The sequence below is a fragment of the Choristoneura fumiferana genome, chromosome 21, assembly GCF_025370935.1.
Source record: "Choristoneura fumiferana chromosome 21, NRCan_CFum_1, whole genome shotgun sequence".
Lineage (NCBI taxonomy): Eukaryota > Metazoa > Arthropoda > Insecta > Lepidoptera > Tortricidae > Choristoneura > Choristoneura fumiferana.
In genome coordinates, this window is record NC_133492.1 from 11,772,432 (window position 1) to 11,788,683 (window position 16,252).

General features: G+C 35.7%; 1 protein-coding gene across 1 annotated transcript; it reads left to right on the top strand.

Moving 5' to 3' along the window:
• The first annotated feature begins 189 nt into the window (after positions 1-189).
• Positions 190-14,986, top strand: Scamp (secretory carrier membrane protein). Its single transcript, XM_074104543.1, has 8 exons — positions 190-405; positions 481-582; positions 1,941-2,075; positions 5,099-5,303; positions 6,262-6,520; positions 8,505-8,622; positions 9,719-9,883; positions 10,420-14,986. The coding sequence occupies exons 1-7, from the start codon at positions 349-351 to the stop codon at positions 9,872-9,874; spliced, it is 1,032 nt and encodes a 343-aa protein (XP_073960644.1). The 5' UTR covers positions 190-348; the 3' UTR covers positions 9,875-9,883; positions 10,420-14,986.
• Positions 14,987-16,252: the final 1,266 nt, after the last annotated feature.

Genomic DNA, 16,252 nt, shown 5'->3' on the forward strand with positions numbered 1-16,252 from the left:
CGTATCCCTTTGTTTGTGGTTAAATTGTATAAATAGTGCTCAATGAATTGTGTAGTGATGCAATTAACATAGATAGATCAATTGTTCTTTTTTGTACTTACTTTTTTATTATTAATTTTTCAACATACGCAAGCTACCCTAATCACTGAGTGGGTTTCACTGTGTTATTTTTAAACTGGTAGCACTAAAATATACCTGTCAGCTGTCACTTTTCGTCATCAGAAATTTGTCACTACTTTATCAGTTGATTGTGTATCTCATTTTGAGCTTAAAATATATGGAAAAACCCTTGCTTTGTTGTGCGTCATACTACTAAAAGCTTCGAAAAAGGGTGTAATAGCGTAAATAATGTCTAAGTTCGACGATAATCCGTTTGGGGACCCTACCATAGACAACCCCTTTGCCGTAAGTAGCCCAGTGCAGTTATCGGAATTTCTGTTTTCGTTGTTCGGCTGCCTTATTCCCGTTGTTTTCTTTTAGGATCCTTCGGTTCAGCAAGTGGCTCGAAATACAACAACTACGACACAAGGCCTCGACGACTACAACCCTTTCGATGGGCAACCTAATCCAAGCCAACCCACGGTAATTTGATTTCATTTTTGTTGAGTCAACGAATGCTACTGTCGATAATATAGCGGTTTCCGTAAATGTCGAAGCTCGTTGAACTGGTTACAAGTATTTCTAATTTGAATGTCAACTAATTGAGTAGATTTCCAGTAGAACTTGTATAATTGCACAAAGATAACAATACATATTATTATCCACTATGAATAATAATAACAACATTGTTAATAATTTAATGGTCATTCGGGTGTAAATGTGAATTCAATTTCCTTATCTGTGTAAACTACATCTAACATTTTTTTCATCCTCTTTCACCTTTTATAATCTGTTGATGCCCACTTCCATTTTTGGTTGTGCCTTGATTAAGCAACATCTTCATCAGAGGGTTGGGGTGAACATTTAACCTCTCCTACACCTAACATTAACATAATATTTTAATCTTTAGTGGGCTAGCAATTAGATTCTAGGAAGTAAGCAGAACATCTATCAAGTCCACCAGTTTATTGTAACTTATCTCCTTGTTACGGCAAAACATAGAGAACCCTTTCATTCCTCAAGATCATTGTAATTGTACCTACCAATGTTCAACAAATTAAACATTCATTCATTTTATCTATTAGCATTAGAGATTGTCTGTGCTCCTACAAAAACCTAGACTATTGTTTAAAATGTGCTTCAAACATGTCAGTTCATAGAAGACTGTAATCTTGAGACTACATTTTTTAAAGCATGACCAGAATATAAGTAATTTTTTAATATGGGGTTTTCTTTTACTTTTTAATGTGTTTGGATTAAGTCTTGCACATCTATTTCGCCAATTTCCACTGGTTGGATTGACCAGAAATTTGGCATACATCAAATTGGATGACAATATGTTATTCAAAATATACAGTCAGTAAAATAGATAAAAAATTAAAATCTGGTTTAAGTTATTGTTCTATAAACTTCTTCTGCCCCATTGGTATTGAAGTAAGAAATTCAAAATTCATTTATTTCGTTAAACATAGGTAAATAAAATTAGGTGACAAATAAACAAAAGCACAAACTATGATATGCTTGTCGCCATACGAAATCACAGCCTGCATCACATAAGTGTAGCGCATAACCATTAATTTCTCTGCATGTAACAGTTGCACACTTACCAGGTCCTTCATCCCAACTCATTGCTCAGACCCCCAAAATACCTTATTGACTTATTGTATAGTTCTGTGCATTAACAGTCACTTCTACACTTACTTCTGCAGGCTGTACATCATTTGATAAACTTTTAAAGGCAAGGGAAGGGTAAAAGCTATTAAAAAAAACTAACCAACCTAACTATTAAAAAATAATATGTACTTTTTAACCTAGCCCTCTTTTATGTATGTTTTATGCAGGCTCCACAGCAGCCCCAGCCTGCGATCATGCAGGCTGTATCTCCTCCCACAAATGCGCAGTTCAACCGACCAGCGCAACAGACACAGCAGCAGCCCCAGGGGCCTCCAAATAATAATCTTACGGCAGACCTTTTGGTAAGTGACTTCTTACTTGTCAATTCTATGCAGTATTTGTGTTTGTATAACCCTTTATTTATTAAAGACATAAAAATAACAGTTTACAGTAGTTTGCAGTATTAAAGAAAGGTGCATTATGTTGAGGCACATGTACAAAACTGAACTTAGCACTCAAAAAATGCACTTCTTTACACTGTGTTTTTAGGGTTCCGGAGCCAAAATGGCAAAAACGGAACCCTTATAGTTGTAATTTTGCATGGATATATATGTAAACTATGCCGACAAAATAGTATGATAAAAAATTAAAAACGATTTTTTTTAGGGTACCTCCCATAGACGTAAAGTGGGGGTGTTTTTTTTTTCTCATCCAACCCTATAGTGTGGGGTATTGTTGGATAGGTCTTTTAAAACCAAAGTTTGCTAAGACGATTTTTCGATTCAGTGATTCGTTTGCGAAATATTCAACTTTAAAATGAGCGTCCCCCCCCCGTCTTCGACTCCCCCGATCGAAGACCCCGTCATCATCGTCTTCAATTTGTCCAATACCTCAATTACCAGCTAATGTCTATCAATAAACTAAGCCATAGTCAAAGTTAACAGAAATTAATAAAAACACAGTGTATAAAGAAAGACACAAATATTTAGAAATACATACTAAGTTGAAATTATCACTCTAAATATATGCTTCTACAGAAGCAGAGGGGTACAGAACACGCGCAGTAAATTACATTAGTTGGATTGGAAACCATATATTTTTTTCACCTGTCATAGCGCTGACCTGCAACTGAGCTAAATATTTCTCCTTTCTTAAATGTCCAATACACATTGCTTTACTGTTTATATCTAGACTTGAAAAGGAGAAAGGAATAATTCTTGTAATATTTATTTATTTTGGGGATCCAAATTCAATTTCACCTTTTTTCTTTAGATTCTTATATTCCCGGGTTAAATACTATTTCTGTAAGGTGAAATTCTAGATAAAGACAGTTGCACCATACAACAAGTAAAGCTAAATTGAGCTCATCTAAAACTGTAGCAGTTTTAAGGTACTGTTATTTGGACACACACCATAAAGCTGGTTTTATTAGTGAAAGTATTGCAGTCAGTAAATTTACAATGATATAGATGTTATCATAATGATAACAGTGAGTCACCACATCAGTTTCACCACAACCAACCAAATAATGTATTTTATGTTTGTCAGATTCAATAATCCTACAAAACGAGATATTTGCTTCCTTATTTATAATGTGACTAATATGAAAGTCATTAACTGAATTCATCCACCTGTTAAAACTGACAGGACAACAAATGAATATAAACTGTTAGGGAGATTGTTTGTAGTCCCTAACAGAAATATTTTCGAGCTATCTAGGTACTTAAAAGTATCTAAAGACACACCAACGCAATTGTCAATGTCACTGTCTAGATATTTTTAAGCGTTTAGACAGGTGTTATTATGATGGCAAATACATCAACAAACTTTAGAATAAAAAAAATCCTTAGTTTTTTTTTTTAATTTCCTTTTTTGTCTAACTTTGTTAATGCACTGCACTGCACACAAACTAGAATAAGATACAACATTATATGATTAGCCGTATATAACATAAAAGTTGTTTTTTAGGGTTCCGTACAAAAAAAAAAGGAACCCTTATACGATCACTCGTGCGTCGGTCTGTCTGTCACAGCCAATTTGCTCCGAATCTACTGGACCAAATCAGGTGAAATTTGGTAGGATGGTATAATCCTAAGCTAAGACCCAAACAGATATGTGCAAAGTAAAAAAATATTTTTTTTAAATGAGGGTCATTTTCTGGGACAAATTAGGAAATAAAAAAGGACGAAAATTGACCATTCCCCCCCCCTGATCTCCGAAACTACTGGGCATACAATTTTGAAAAAAATACAAAATACCCAATTACGGAAAGTAGTTCACTAAACACCACTAGGCTGGTAGTAGTTAACTCGCGTCTTACTGTGAGGATACGATATTTTGTATTAAATAGCACCGTAAAATTATTAAAAAAAATAGAGGAAACATTTGACTCAGGCATTGTACGAAACCCTCTCCACGCGAGTTCAACTCGCATTTGGCTGGTTTTTAACCGACTTCAAAAAAGGAGGAGGTTATCAATTCGGTTGTGTTTTTTTATGTTTGTTACCTCAGAACTCCGTCATTGAATTACTAATTATTCTAAGAATAGCAATTTCATATTTGTAAATAGTATCAGCAATCACATTACTAACACTGGCTTTGCTTTTCTCAATTTGCACACAAAGGAATTAAAGGTATAGTAGATATTAATTCATATTAGAAATATACTCATCAATGGTGCCTAGGGATATTATTACTTCTGAATCAAAACATCAAATTTGTATAAGTATAATGAGTATCTCAAGCAAGACTTTTTTGATGTGTGTAGATAGATTTTATTAACAATAACAAAACTAACAGGCTAAAGAACAATACCATCATGACATTATAGATTACGTTCTGAATTCTAAAAATGATGTTATTATTCATATCCTGGGAAATCCAATGTCAATTGACCCCTCAGCGGCAAACGCAACAAAGTGATTAGAGTCCACCAGACTTCAATCAGGATGGTTACCACCCACACGCAGACAGCGGACAATCCTCAACTACGCAGCCAAATATAGCAGCAGGATATTTTACTATCCTTTAATTTAGTACTAGTTCACGGTTCTCATCCTCAACACTAGCAAAATCTTATGTTATATTAGTGAACGTTTTCTTTTAAGCACTAAGCAGAATTTTTGCAATGAATTATATACAAAAATGATCAGCATTTTAACTGAAATCTAAACTACAGCTGGGAATGTTTTGCCATCGTATTTTGTGGGAAAAGTTTGTATTTATCTTCTTTCTCAACTAGCTTACTGGTGTTTACTAAAGCTAATTGAAGAAGGAAGCTAAATAGGAACTTATTTAACAAAGTTCAATGCTAAAAAAACATTATTCACTAAATTTGTAGACCTATCGCACTTTGAAAATGACTTTAACGGAAATTGAACTACAGAGGCGTCAAGAAGAGCTGGAGCGAAAAGCTGAAGAGTTAGCGAGGCGCGAAGCGGAACTGCGGGCGGGGTCGGCCGGCCGCCGGAACAACTGGCCCCCGCTGCCGGGCTTCTGCCCCGTCCAACCTTGCTTCTACCAGGACATCAATGTAGACATACCCTTAGAGTTCCAGAGGATCGTGCGCCACCTTTATCACTTGTGGATGTGTGAGTATTAACTTGAAGTTTTTATCATATTTAATTGCAATTTTCTTGCCTAAATTACCGTACATACGTATGGTGAAGCACGCATTACGGTCAGCAAATTTTAAATTCGAAGTTCGTGTCGTTCCGTACCTCTGGCACTTATACTATTTAATACGAGAGCGAGAGGGACGGTACGATACGAACTTCGATTTTCGAACTTCGGAGTAGGCCCTCTGATGAGTTGATGACTGAGTTTGACCTCTAGATTTCCATTCTAGCCAGTGTTTTATGTACTGGTATCTTCCAGTATTATTTGAAAAAAAAAACGAATAGTGATAGTTTGAAAGTATTTAATATACCTGTTTATGAAATTTAGGCGTAGAATATTCTTGATTTGAGATTCCTTGTCGTGATGCTTGGTCGGAGGTCCCGTGGCGTTAACGCCAGGGTTAGCTCTAGCCCTTGATCAATGTAGAGCGAGATAGTCTATTCGACACCGCTTTCGCGCCTCTCAAAAGGCGCCGTCATAATTTTACTTTGCACTGGAAACTAGAAAATGGCGCCTAGAGCTATACCGTTCCTCTTGCTCTAGCCCAGGGCCGGCGCTAGTTAAGACCCCGCTCCACCCACCCACTTAATATTATAAATGCGAAAGTTTGTAATTATATATGTTTGTTTGTTACCTCATCACGTCTAAACCGCTAAACCAATTTAGATGAAATTCGCTATACAGATAGTTTGAGTCCCGCCCGGGGAAGGACATAGCCTGACATAGGACAGTTGTTTTCCCGGAAAATTGCATAGTTCCCGCTGTGTAGCGATAAACGAATTCTACGCGGACGAAGTCGCGGTTAAAAGGCTAGTTTTTAAATATTCTATTCCTTCTAACTAACGAAGAAAATAGTGTAAATAAGCGAACTAACAGAGTCTGCACAACTTTTAAATAGTATGGAAGACAGATAATGTTTTTTTTTTGCAGTTCACGCGCTCATCCTGGCTTCAAACATAATCGGCGCCATGTCACTCATGTTCGCCGGTCAAGGATTCACGACCTTCGGCCTCTCAATCCTCTACTTCGTCCTCCTGACCCCGTTCAGCTTCATATGCTGGTACCGGCCCATCTACAAAGCCTTCAGGAGTGATTCTTCCTTCAACTTCATGGTGTTCTTCTTCATATTCCTGTTCCAAATCATTATAACTGTCGTACAGTCGATTGGATTCAGCGGTGGAGGCTCCTGGTGAGTTGCCCCCCGGTTTCATCCATTGATTAAATTTATTTGACGGATAAATGTGATGCCGTCTCTGTTTGTTTTGTTCGAACAGACGGTGACGGCATCACATTTTTCAGCCCCTTAGACTACATATTTTAGCGTGTAATGATGGACATAAAGACATTTACCTACGATACTAAGTTATGTTACAGATCTAGTGAATAACATTTCTCCATCGTATTTTGTCGAATAGGTAAGTTCATATTTATCGTTATCGAGCTTTCTCAATTATGGTTTGTCTATCCAATATATAAGAAGTGTAAACAAACTGATTTTATCAAAATCCTTGTATAAACACCCACTAGATCGAATCAATAACACATTTATCTATAATTCGTGTCTTTTAACTAGACGTCTAATCACTTGTTTCACCAAAATTCACTCAATTTCAATTTTTAATTTTCATTTAAAAAATCTTCGTCAAAATCTGACGTTATTTCTTGAATGAAACATGGATATAATCTATAAAAAATCGATTAATGCTCGATTTTATAAGCGATTATTATTTACTTGCCTTAAAATTAAAAATAGTTACTGGTTTTAAAATAAAATAAACAGTCTTTGGAATTGAAACAAGTATTGTAAATAATAAAATAGACAAAAATACTTTGATCTATTCAATTAATAAATTAATCGATTTACTGAACAGATGAATTATTTTGCAATAGGTTCTAGGTTTTCACATCATTGAATGTCTGTGTTTTTGTTTACACTTTTCATAAATTGGATCAAAATACAATATAGCTTCAGTAAACTTCAGTAAGCTAGTTGAGAAAGGAAGATAAATACGAACTTTTCCGGCAAAACATTCACTACATCTTTTTTGTACGATACTATACTGTTGAGATACATGTACGAAGGCGAACTTATCCCTAAATAATGGTCTGATCATCTACATGCCTATCCATACTTCAAAGTAATATTACATATACGAAAGTATGTTAATATCTGTCTCAACAACTTAGTAGTTGTTTGGTATGTACATTGTACAGTCACCAGCATTAATATCTGCCACAGCGGAGCGTGCAAAAATATCTGACACGTCTTTCCTTCCGGCCCTAGAAATAGAGTCGTATCAGATATTTATGCACGCTTCTTGTGTCAGATATTGGTGCTGGTGACTGTACACATGAACTGTAAAACATTTTGTGCTTTTTTTTTCAATTAAATATGATTATGATCTATGTAACAATTGGACGTAGTTTAACAAAAAGGATCCAACCCTCAATATTTTTTTTTAATTTAGAATCTACTTTTGTGCGAACAAAAGCGAATTTAAAGAATAAATAAGTCATGACAGTGCTTTGGATCCTTTTTGTTAAACTACGTCCAATTTAAATAACGTAACTAAATAATAGTTATAAATAACCTAAAACTGTAACATTTGCTGTGCTACATTTGATATAATTCGATTTACTCAAGAACAGTAACCATACCTAAGCCAATGCATATCAAATCAAATTATCATCAATTGCATATGGTTTAGTTCTGATTTAAATCGTATTATACGAAATGTTGTACAGTTGAGGCCATAAATATATATACAGGCATAGCGTCAAGTATATATGTATATAATATTTTTGACGGCTTGGTAACGTACAAATATTTATGCCCTTGACTGTACCTACAGTCAAATGCAAATAGTATTCAAACTATTAATAAAACTCTAAGAATCTGTGATACATATTTTGCGTTGGGTGCGTTCATATTCTTACATTCAGCTGTGATTGTATTTTTGACTATGTTATTTAATTTTTCATGTTTATTCGAATCAAATCTTGTTTGTCGCACTTATTTAACTTCACCCACTGTAGTTATCGGATGGTCGATTTTGTATGGAATGTAATGTTATTTTCACTAAGGAATTAATAAATATATCTATTTATTATGTTACAGTCTAGAAAAAAGCTTTTATATTCAAAATAAAATTTTAACAAAACTTATATTTCAGTGGCCTGATCACGAGCATCGCCATCTTCCAGACGAACGTGGGAGTCGGCATCATCACGATTCTGATCACGATCGGTTTCATCGTAGCCGTCGTCGCCGACATCATGCTTATGGCAAAGGTAATAGAATCAACGCTTTCCATACAGACTGACAAATTTTATATAAATTGTATAACTTTTACAATCGTAGCCAAGTTAGTAGCAGGTAGCCCAATCAGGGCCACAAGTTACAGACGACGATAATCAATTAATCATACATTTTACTAATGTTATAAATGTGAAAGTCTCTTACAATAATCCTTACCTACTATCCTTGCTGTTAAAGTAACTCTCTGTCTGTTACCTCACTTAAACACTTCACGCACACAGACCCTGGAAATAATAATAATCTCCCGGCAGTATTCGGCTACAGCAGTGGTTCTTAACCGGTGGTCCCTGGAAGAACTCGAAATGGTCCGCGAAGCCATCAACAACGAATTGGCAAAACAACGCGCCAGTCAAGTAGCGGTCGCAACCGTTCATTCATTTACAATTTTACTTTTACCGTATATTACCTTCAAACAGTTGGTGGTCCATGGCAAGACAGAAATTTTGACAAATGTTTCCTCTTAACTAAAAGGTTAAGAACCGCTGGGATACAGTGAGTACTTCCTACTGCTAAGAGCGGCGCTGGTGTGCTCTCAGGTGACTGACGTATCGGATCTTGGCAGTGAATATGCGACTGCACTCACTGCACGTTAGCACCCCTCCGACGTAATTGTAGAATATGGCCGCATGTGGTCTGGGCTTGAGCTCGTCTCGCTTCGCATCGAGCTCGCTCCATCGCCTTGCCTCAAACTCGCTCACCTTGGCGTCTTTTGCTCGTCTCCACTGAGAGCGATTCCCTGCCAAATTCTCCCAATGTGACGGGGGGTCTATGTCGACTCTCTTCATATGTCGCTTTAGCACATCTTTGTACCGCAAGATCTGACCGCCTTGTTTCCGCTTGCCATCTTGCAGTTCGGAATATAAGATGCGCTTATCCCACACCATCGCAACAGCCGCCGCATCAAATAAGCCTACATCCCCGCGACACCAGCACGCTTTAGGATCTCCGTGCTCCTAACGCGATCGGACCCTGGAAAGGACATACTTACATACATAGTTTTTGTCAAGGAAAATTATGTTTGGCCGACAAAGTTGAAATTTCTAATAAATACATAATGATAACTAACAGGTGCACCGCATCTACCGATCAACGGGCGCGTCGCTCGCCAAGGCGCAGACAGAGTTCACGACGGAGATACTGCGCAACCAGCACGTTCAGACGGCTGCCTCCAGCGCCGCCGCCGCCGCCGTCAACGCGCAGATTGCCAACGCCAACCGGTACTAGCGCCCGCAGGTCAGTCTAACAGGTTCAATAGATTCGGTCCTTGGTCCTATACTACAAAGTGCAAAATTCGAACTACCTATCTTGCCGTCCTGCTCACGCTTATATTATTTAATACAAGAGTGAGAGGGACGGTACGATAGGAACATCGATTTTCGTAAATTTGATAGTTTCGTTTCGCTGGAAATGTTTTCTATAGTATTGGGCCTTGTATTTTTATTTAAATATTATTGTTTTAAGGACTATTTAATTGAATGAAACATATTTCACAGAAACACGATTCGATGAATTTTATGGTAGAATTATTTTTTAACGAATGTTAATGTTGTTCCTTCGGTGTATTTTCCGTGGTCCATGAATATCGAAACATTAAATTTTATTGGTAACAAAAACTTATTTTTTTTAAGTAAGTAGGTATTCTGCATATTGATTATTCTATGAAATGGTAACATGAAAGAAAAGTGAAACGAAACTCTAAAAAAACTTTTGTCAATGGCCAGTGACCTGTGATAAGATAAGGTGGTAATTCATATTTTATTTTGTTTCAGGTGTGAATGGATAAACGAACAGCTCTGATTGTGCATTTAGAAAAGTTATGTAAGGTACACTTCAATTAAATTAGTGTAATGAGCTTCTTCTGATATTTCAATCGTTCATGTTTACAAAATTTCTTGAACTAACTTTTTATCGTAATTATTGTATTTTGCGCAATGTAATTATTATATCAAGTCGTTAATCAAAATATCTCGAGAAATCCGAAATGTATTATGTTAACAATTATTAATTATGTTATTGATATTGAACTTGGTTTATTAGCTTGTTACTGATAGTTGTATAATCGATTAGTTAGCAGCCAAATTGACATGAGGGCTGTGTGTTTTAATCATAATTATTGATACTAACCTTTTGACCACCACCGGTGTCCAAGTTGCCGACAGCTGTCGTGTCTACAGCGCCAGAATCATTTAGTCTTCCGAACTAGAACTTGCAATTTTGCTACCTACATCCACAGACATTTAATATACTAGCAGACTAACAGTGGCATGCGCAACACACTGTAACAACTTGATGCTTAATTTTTTTATGCGAAAAGCTTACGTACTCTGACTGCGAGGTATTGCATCCGAAGACAAGTAAATCCAGCTGCTCTGTCTCTAGGGGTTGCCTTATGAAAAATTTCATTCCACGAAAGACAAAACCTCGTAGATAGACAAAACCTCAAAGACAAAACATTGTTTTAGTTCATTGATATGGACCTCGCCGCAAAGTGACGCTTGATTCAGTAAATTATTTTTCTCAAAAATGTCCGTAAAAGTTGACATTATTCTTTCCATATCAGAAGGTGAAGTGCATAGTTTATGGTCAGCGAAAAATTAAAAAGTTAAAGGATTGCAGGCGCGCTAGCTCGACAATAATGAATAAGCGCCCGTGCAATCAGTCAATTTTTTTTAAAGTTAAAAGGCCATGGAAATGTTGGCACAAGTCGTAGTCGTAGTCGTTGGGTCTGAAATAGTTTGTGGTGTTTTCGGTGGAAAAATACACCTGCAGTTTATTTTAATGAAAAAAGGCGGGAAAGCATAAGAAAAATATTGGAATAAAATTAAATTTTATAATATATTTGAGAAAAAGTTTATTCTATTTCAGAATTATTCACCATTTTTGAGAAAAGCTTTATATTAGTCTCGGCTGGAATAGCAATTGCTGGCTTCGTATTAGTTAAACGGACTCGCAAGCTCGTCCGTTTAATACTCATACTCAGCCAGCAATTGCCTACTTCCAGGCCACGACAATAATCTACTATAAGAGTCAACCTTTATTTAATAATTTTGTGCTGCACACAACATTATCATTCACTCGTTCAATTCATTAAATCGTACCAGCTCTTGTGAATGTATACAAAATATTATCTATGTATTTTTGTTTAGTCTGCTACTATTTTAAATATCTGTGGCTCCGTAGGAGCTTCAAGTTCCAGTTTTTTGGGCATTATGATACGTGGCGTATAAGTGATAATTGATAATAATAAGATAACATTTGCATGCATTGGTGGTATTCAAAAGCTACGCTCGCCGAGTTATATATTGAATCGGATATCGGACTTCTAAATGTACAGGACCGCAGGAACGTGCAATAAATCGGAATGATAAAGCGTACATTTTTTGTAGCCAGATTCTATTAGCTAGGGCACTACGTGACTGGCAATCTGGATGGCGGAAGTAGAGAAGCTAAAAAACGTTCTATCCGCTCTACGATCATGACGACATTCATTGGTCACTGTTATTGCGTTAGAATCTATAGGTCTACTCACGTGCCGTGGTTGTTATTACAATGTCATTATTGGCTAATTTTGACAAAATCACTCGATAGTTAATGTATGTGGTGAAGATTTCAACATATGGTTGGGTTTGTTTGAATCAACGCCCGAAAAAGTAAAAAAAAAGTAATAAGTAAATCAAAGTATCATGTGATTTTTTGATTCGAGATGTAATCACCTTTGACGCAGTATAATCCTACCTACTAAACATCGACCAATTAATGGGAAAATTTCTCAGATAAAAAAAACATGAAAACGTTTATAAGGTTGTTTAGTCAAACTCGCCCAACTATCCACTGATATTGAACCTTGGTGAAAACACTATGCGCCAGTGTACAGTCTAGGTCAAAGACATCTTAACACTTTAGTACCTTGTCATTATTGGCCTTCTGACAATTTTAAACAAAATTTCACACACGAAGTGACAGCGCAAAGGTTGTAAAGTGTATACATATCATTGACCTCGACCGTACCAATAATCTAATTTTATTGAGTTTGAAGTAACTTTAATGTAAACTTAGCCGTTTATTGATGAACGTGAAAACTGCGGAGGACCGAGAATCGACCGTTAGTGAGTTATTCAAATAATTTAATTATATTGCTATTCATTTTAGTGGCATAGGTGGTACCGTTTACGCCCTGAAATTTTCGGAAGATGCAATCTGTTCAGAGATAATATTCGAATTACGATTGAATCGCCAAATGGCAGTTCTAACTTAATATCGTTTGAGTATTTTATACCGTATTTAAGTATTAAGGAACGCCAATAAAAATATTTTTTTTGCTAATTTTATAAACATCATAAAACAATGTGAGCTTACAGATGCTTTAAAGTTCGAAGTGAAATTATATAAATTGTGTTTCAACGCAGTTGCGTTATACTTAAAATGTCCTGCCCTGTTCAGTTTTATTCTACTCCTAAGGCAAAGAAGAAAAATAATTGTATGCGAAAAGTATATAATATATTATGTTGCAGTTTAAACATTAATTAATTGTACCTAATTATAAGTTCATTGAAGTGCGATTTCGTTTGTAGGTAAATTATTTTTTTTACTTGCGCACTTTGTGACTGGAGCCTTATTTACTTTATCGAATGCCCTTCATTATTTTAGTGATATGTAAGAATAAAGGGGTGTTCACGGTATTGTTTCACAATAAAAAAACTTGTTTTTTTATATATATATATTTTTGGCAACTTTTGTGAACATTCCAAAGCGTACTGTCTAAACTAATTGTAAATATCTATAAACAATAATTTTTCTGTCCATATAAATTAGGGTACGTATATTACAACTTGCTGTTTTCTAGCACTAACTTGTATAACACCATTTAAGTGTGGTTTTGGTAGGTGTGAACTGATTAATGTTAAATTTGATTTTGGCCAGTCAAATAATCGAGTAAGCGTAAAGTTAAAATAAAAACGTAGAAATCTAAATATCAGTTCTTGCCTAAATCAAATACAATTATTATAGTGCAGTTAGGTAGTAAAATTATGTACTAGTGTAATGCTTCAAAAATATATCTCAACGTAATGAGGTTGTGGTATATGTTTGAGCAATAATAATAGATGCGTATTTTTACACTTGACTGTATCTACAAATACGTAGACCCATGTTAAGAATTAGAATCACTCAAAATTTAGTACCTATATTTTAATTTATTAATTTTCGTACTACATTCTTAAACTTTACAAGTACTTGTACTGTTTTTTACTTCGCAGCACTGGAAGAGGCCAAATATTTCCTATTGCAAAAAGATTTCGGTAATATAATTGGCCATTTTACTTTCGATTTGGGTTCCGGTAAATTAGGGACAACGACAAGCGAACCGAGAAGGAGTATTAGGTACGAGTGTGAACACAACGCGCGAGCCGATCGAGCGAAGCGAGGAAGCCGTGACTGCGGCTGGCGAATCGCCAGGACCTAATTCAGTTAGGAAATAATTTGGCTCCTACCAGTGCTTGTATTTTTTTTCTATTTTGACACCTTGAACCGTCAATAGTACCGCCATTAGTTTTGAGTTTGCAGCACAATAATAAATGATAACTAATGATACAATTGTATAAAAAATAGTATAAGAATGAATTAAGCATTACTAGTCACCTGACTATGGCTTTGGAGAACATTTAAATACTTACGAAACCGCTTATCCTGTAACGGTGCAGTAATGCTTCGGATTTATCTGGTATAACTGGTCGATTCTGTTTATTCCAACCTCAAACGCTAGAATACCTCAAATTTACTGATCTCTCATTTGAAATTGATCCATTGTTGACACAGAAATCATAAACGCGTCTCACAGACTTTGACACCATCGATAAATTTACTTACTTACTTTTCACAAGCTGTCAAAATGTGATTTCCCATACATTTTGTGTGACTATAATATAAGAGACGTTACTTTTGACCAACTCAATGGATCATTTGTTTATTTCAAATCAATTATAAAAACAAATTTTGACTTTAGCTCTTTGGTCTGTTTTTCAGTGCTAAAATAACGATTTTTATACTAGAATATACGTTTAACTGCCGTGGGTTTTAACCAATTTTCTTTCCCATTGAGGTTTATTCAAAGGCCTTAATAATGAATAAAGCCATTATTGATGAAATGTGGAGTATTACTGCACATCTGTGGGCACACTTTATATGTATCTGGGCCTAGCATAATGTAAATTACTGACATACCGTCCTTACCCACAGTAATGGTAAGCGAGGGCGTGTAGATCTATCTAAAAGTTTAAACTGTTTTGTAACTTAAGTCATGTTATAAACTTATGATTAATAAATATAGTTTCAGACTAATTTGTCCGTTTGTTATTTTATTAGTTACCTACTTAGTACTTTTTCCCGTGACTTTGCCTACCCGAAATTCGTACCTATAATTGTAATAATTGTATAGTCAACACGACATGCCGTGCTATATTCTGGGATAAAAAAACCCCCGACTTAAAAAACGCCAGAAAAAATAAAAATAAAAACGCCCGAAAAAAACGCTGCTTGAAAAGACAATTAAAAAGTAAAAAATAATTATGCGCTACCTAGCTGTTGCCCGCGACTTCAACTGCGAAGAATTCGTTTATCTCTATCCCGCGGGGACTATGCTGATTTCCCTGCAAAATTAGCCTAAGTTAATTTAGTATAAAGTATCTAGTAATATTTTTTTATCTAAGCGTCGTCGGTGTCGGGGGACCGCTAAGGTTAACATGAAACTAAATATGTTGTATTTTTTAAAGTATTAACCTTAGCGGTCCCCGACACCGACAACGCTTAGATAAAAAAATATTACTAGATACTTTATACTAAATTAACTTAGGCTAATTTTGCGGGAAATCAGCATAGTCCCCGCGGGATAGAGATAAACGAATTCTTCGCAGATGAAGTCGCGGCAACAGCTAGGTAGCGCATAATTATTTTTTACTTTTTAATTGTCTTTTCAAGCAGCGTTTTTTTCGGGCGTTTTTATTTTTATTTTTCTGGCGTTTTTTAAGTCAGGGGGTTTTTTAAATTTAAAATTTAAGTTTTTTATTTCATGTTTTTTAAACTTTGATATATATATTTTTTTAAAGTGTACTAGTGTGTTGGATATCCTGGCTCCAGCATCAGATCATCTTATTGCCACCATTGCATTGTATGTAGAATCAAATACTGATCAAAACGAATCAAACACGACATATCTGCTATTATTTTTCAAGAGTATACTGGTGTGCTGGATATCCTGGCTGTAGCATCAGCTCGTCGTGTTGCCACCACTGCATTGTATGTAGAATCAATTACTGATCAAAACGAATCTAAACACGACATATGTGCTATTATTTTTATAGAGTGTACTATTGTGCTGGATATCCTGGCTGCAGCATCAGCTCATCCTGTTGCCACCATTGCATTGTTTGTAGAATCAAATACTGATCAAAACGAACCCAAACACGATATATCTGCTATAGTTTTATAAGGAGTGTACCTACTAGTGTTCTGGATATCCTGGCTGCAGCATCAGGCCGAGAATTCCATAATCTTGCATAGCTATATAGCATACATGGGTGTTTCAAATTTTAGGTCCCAAATATGTTT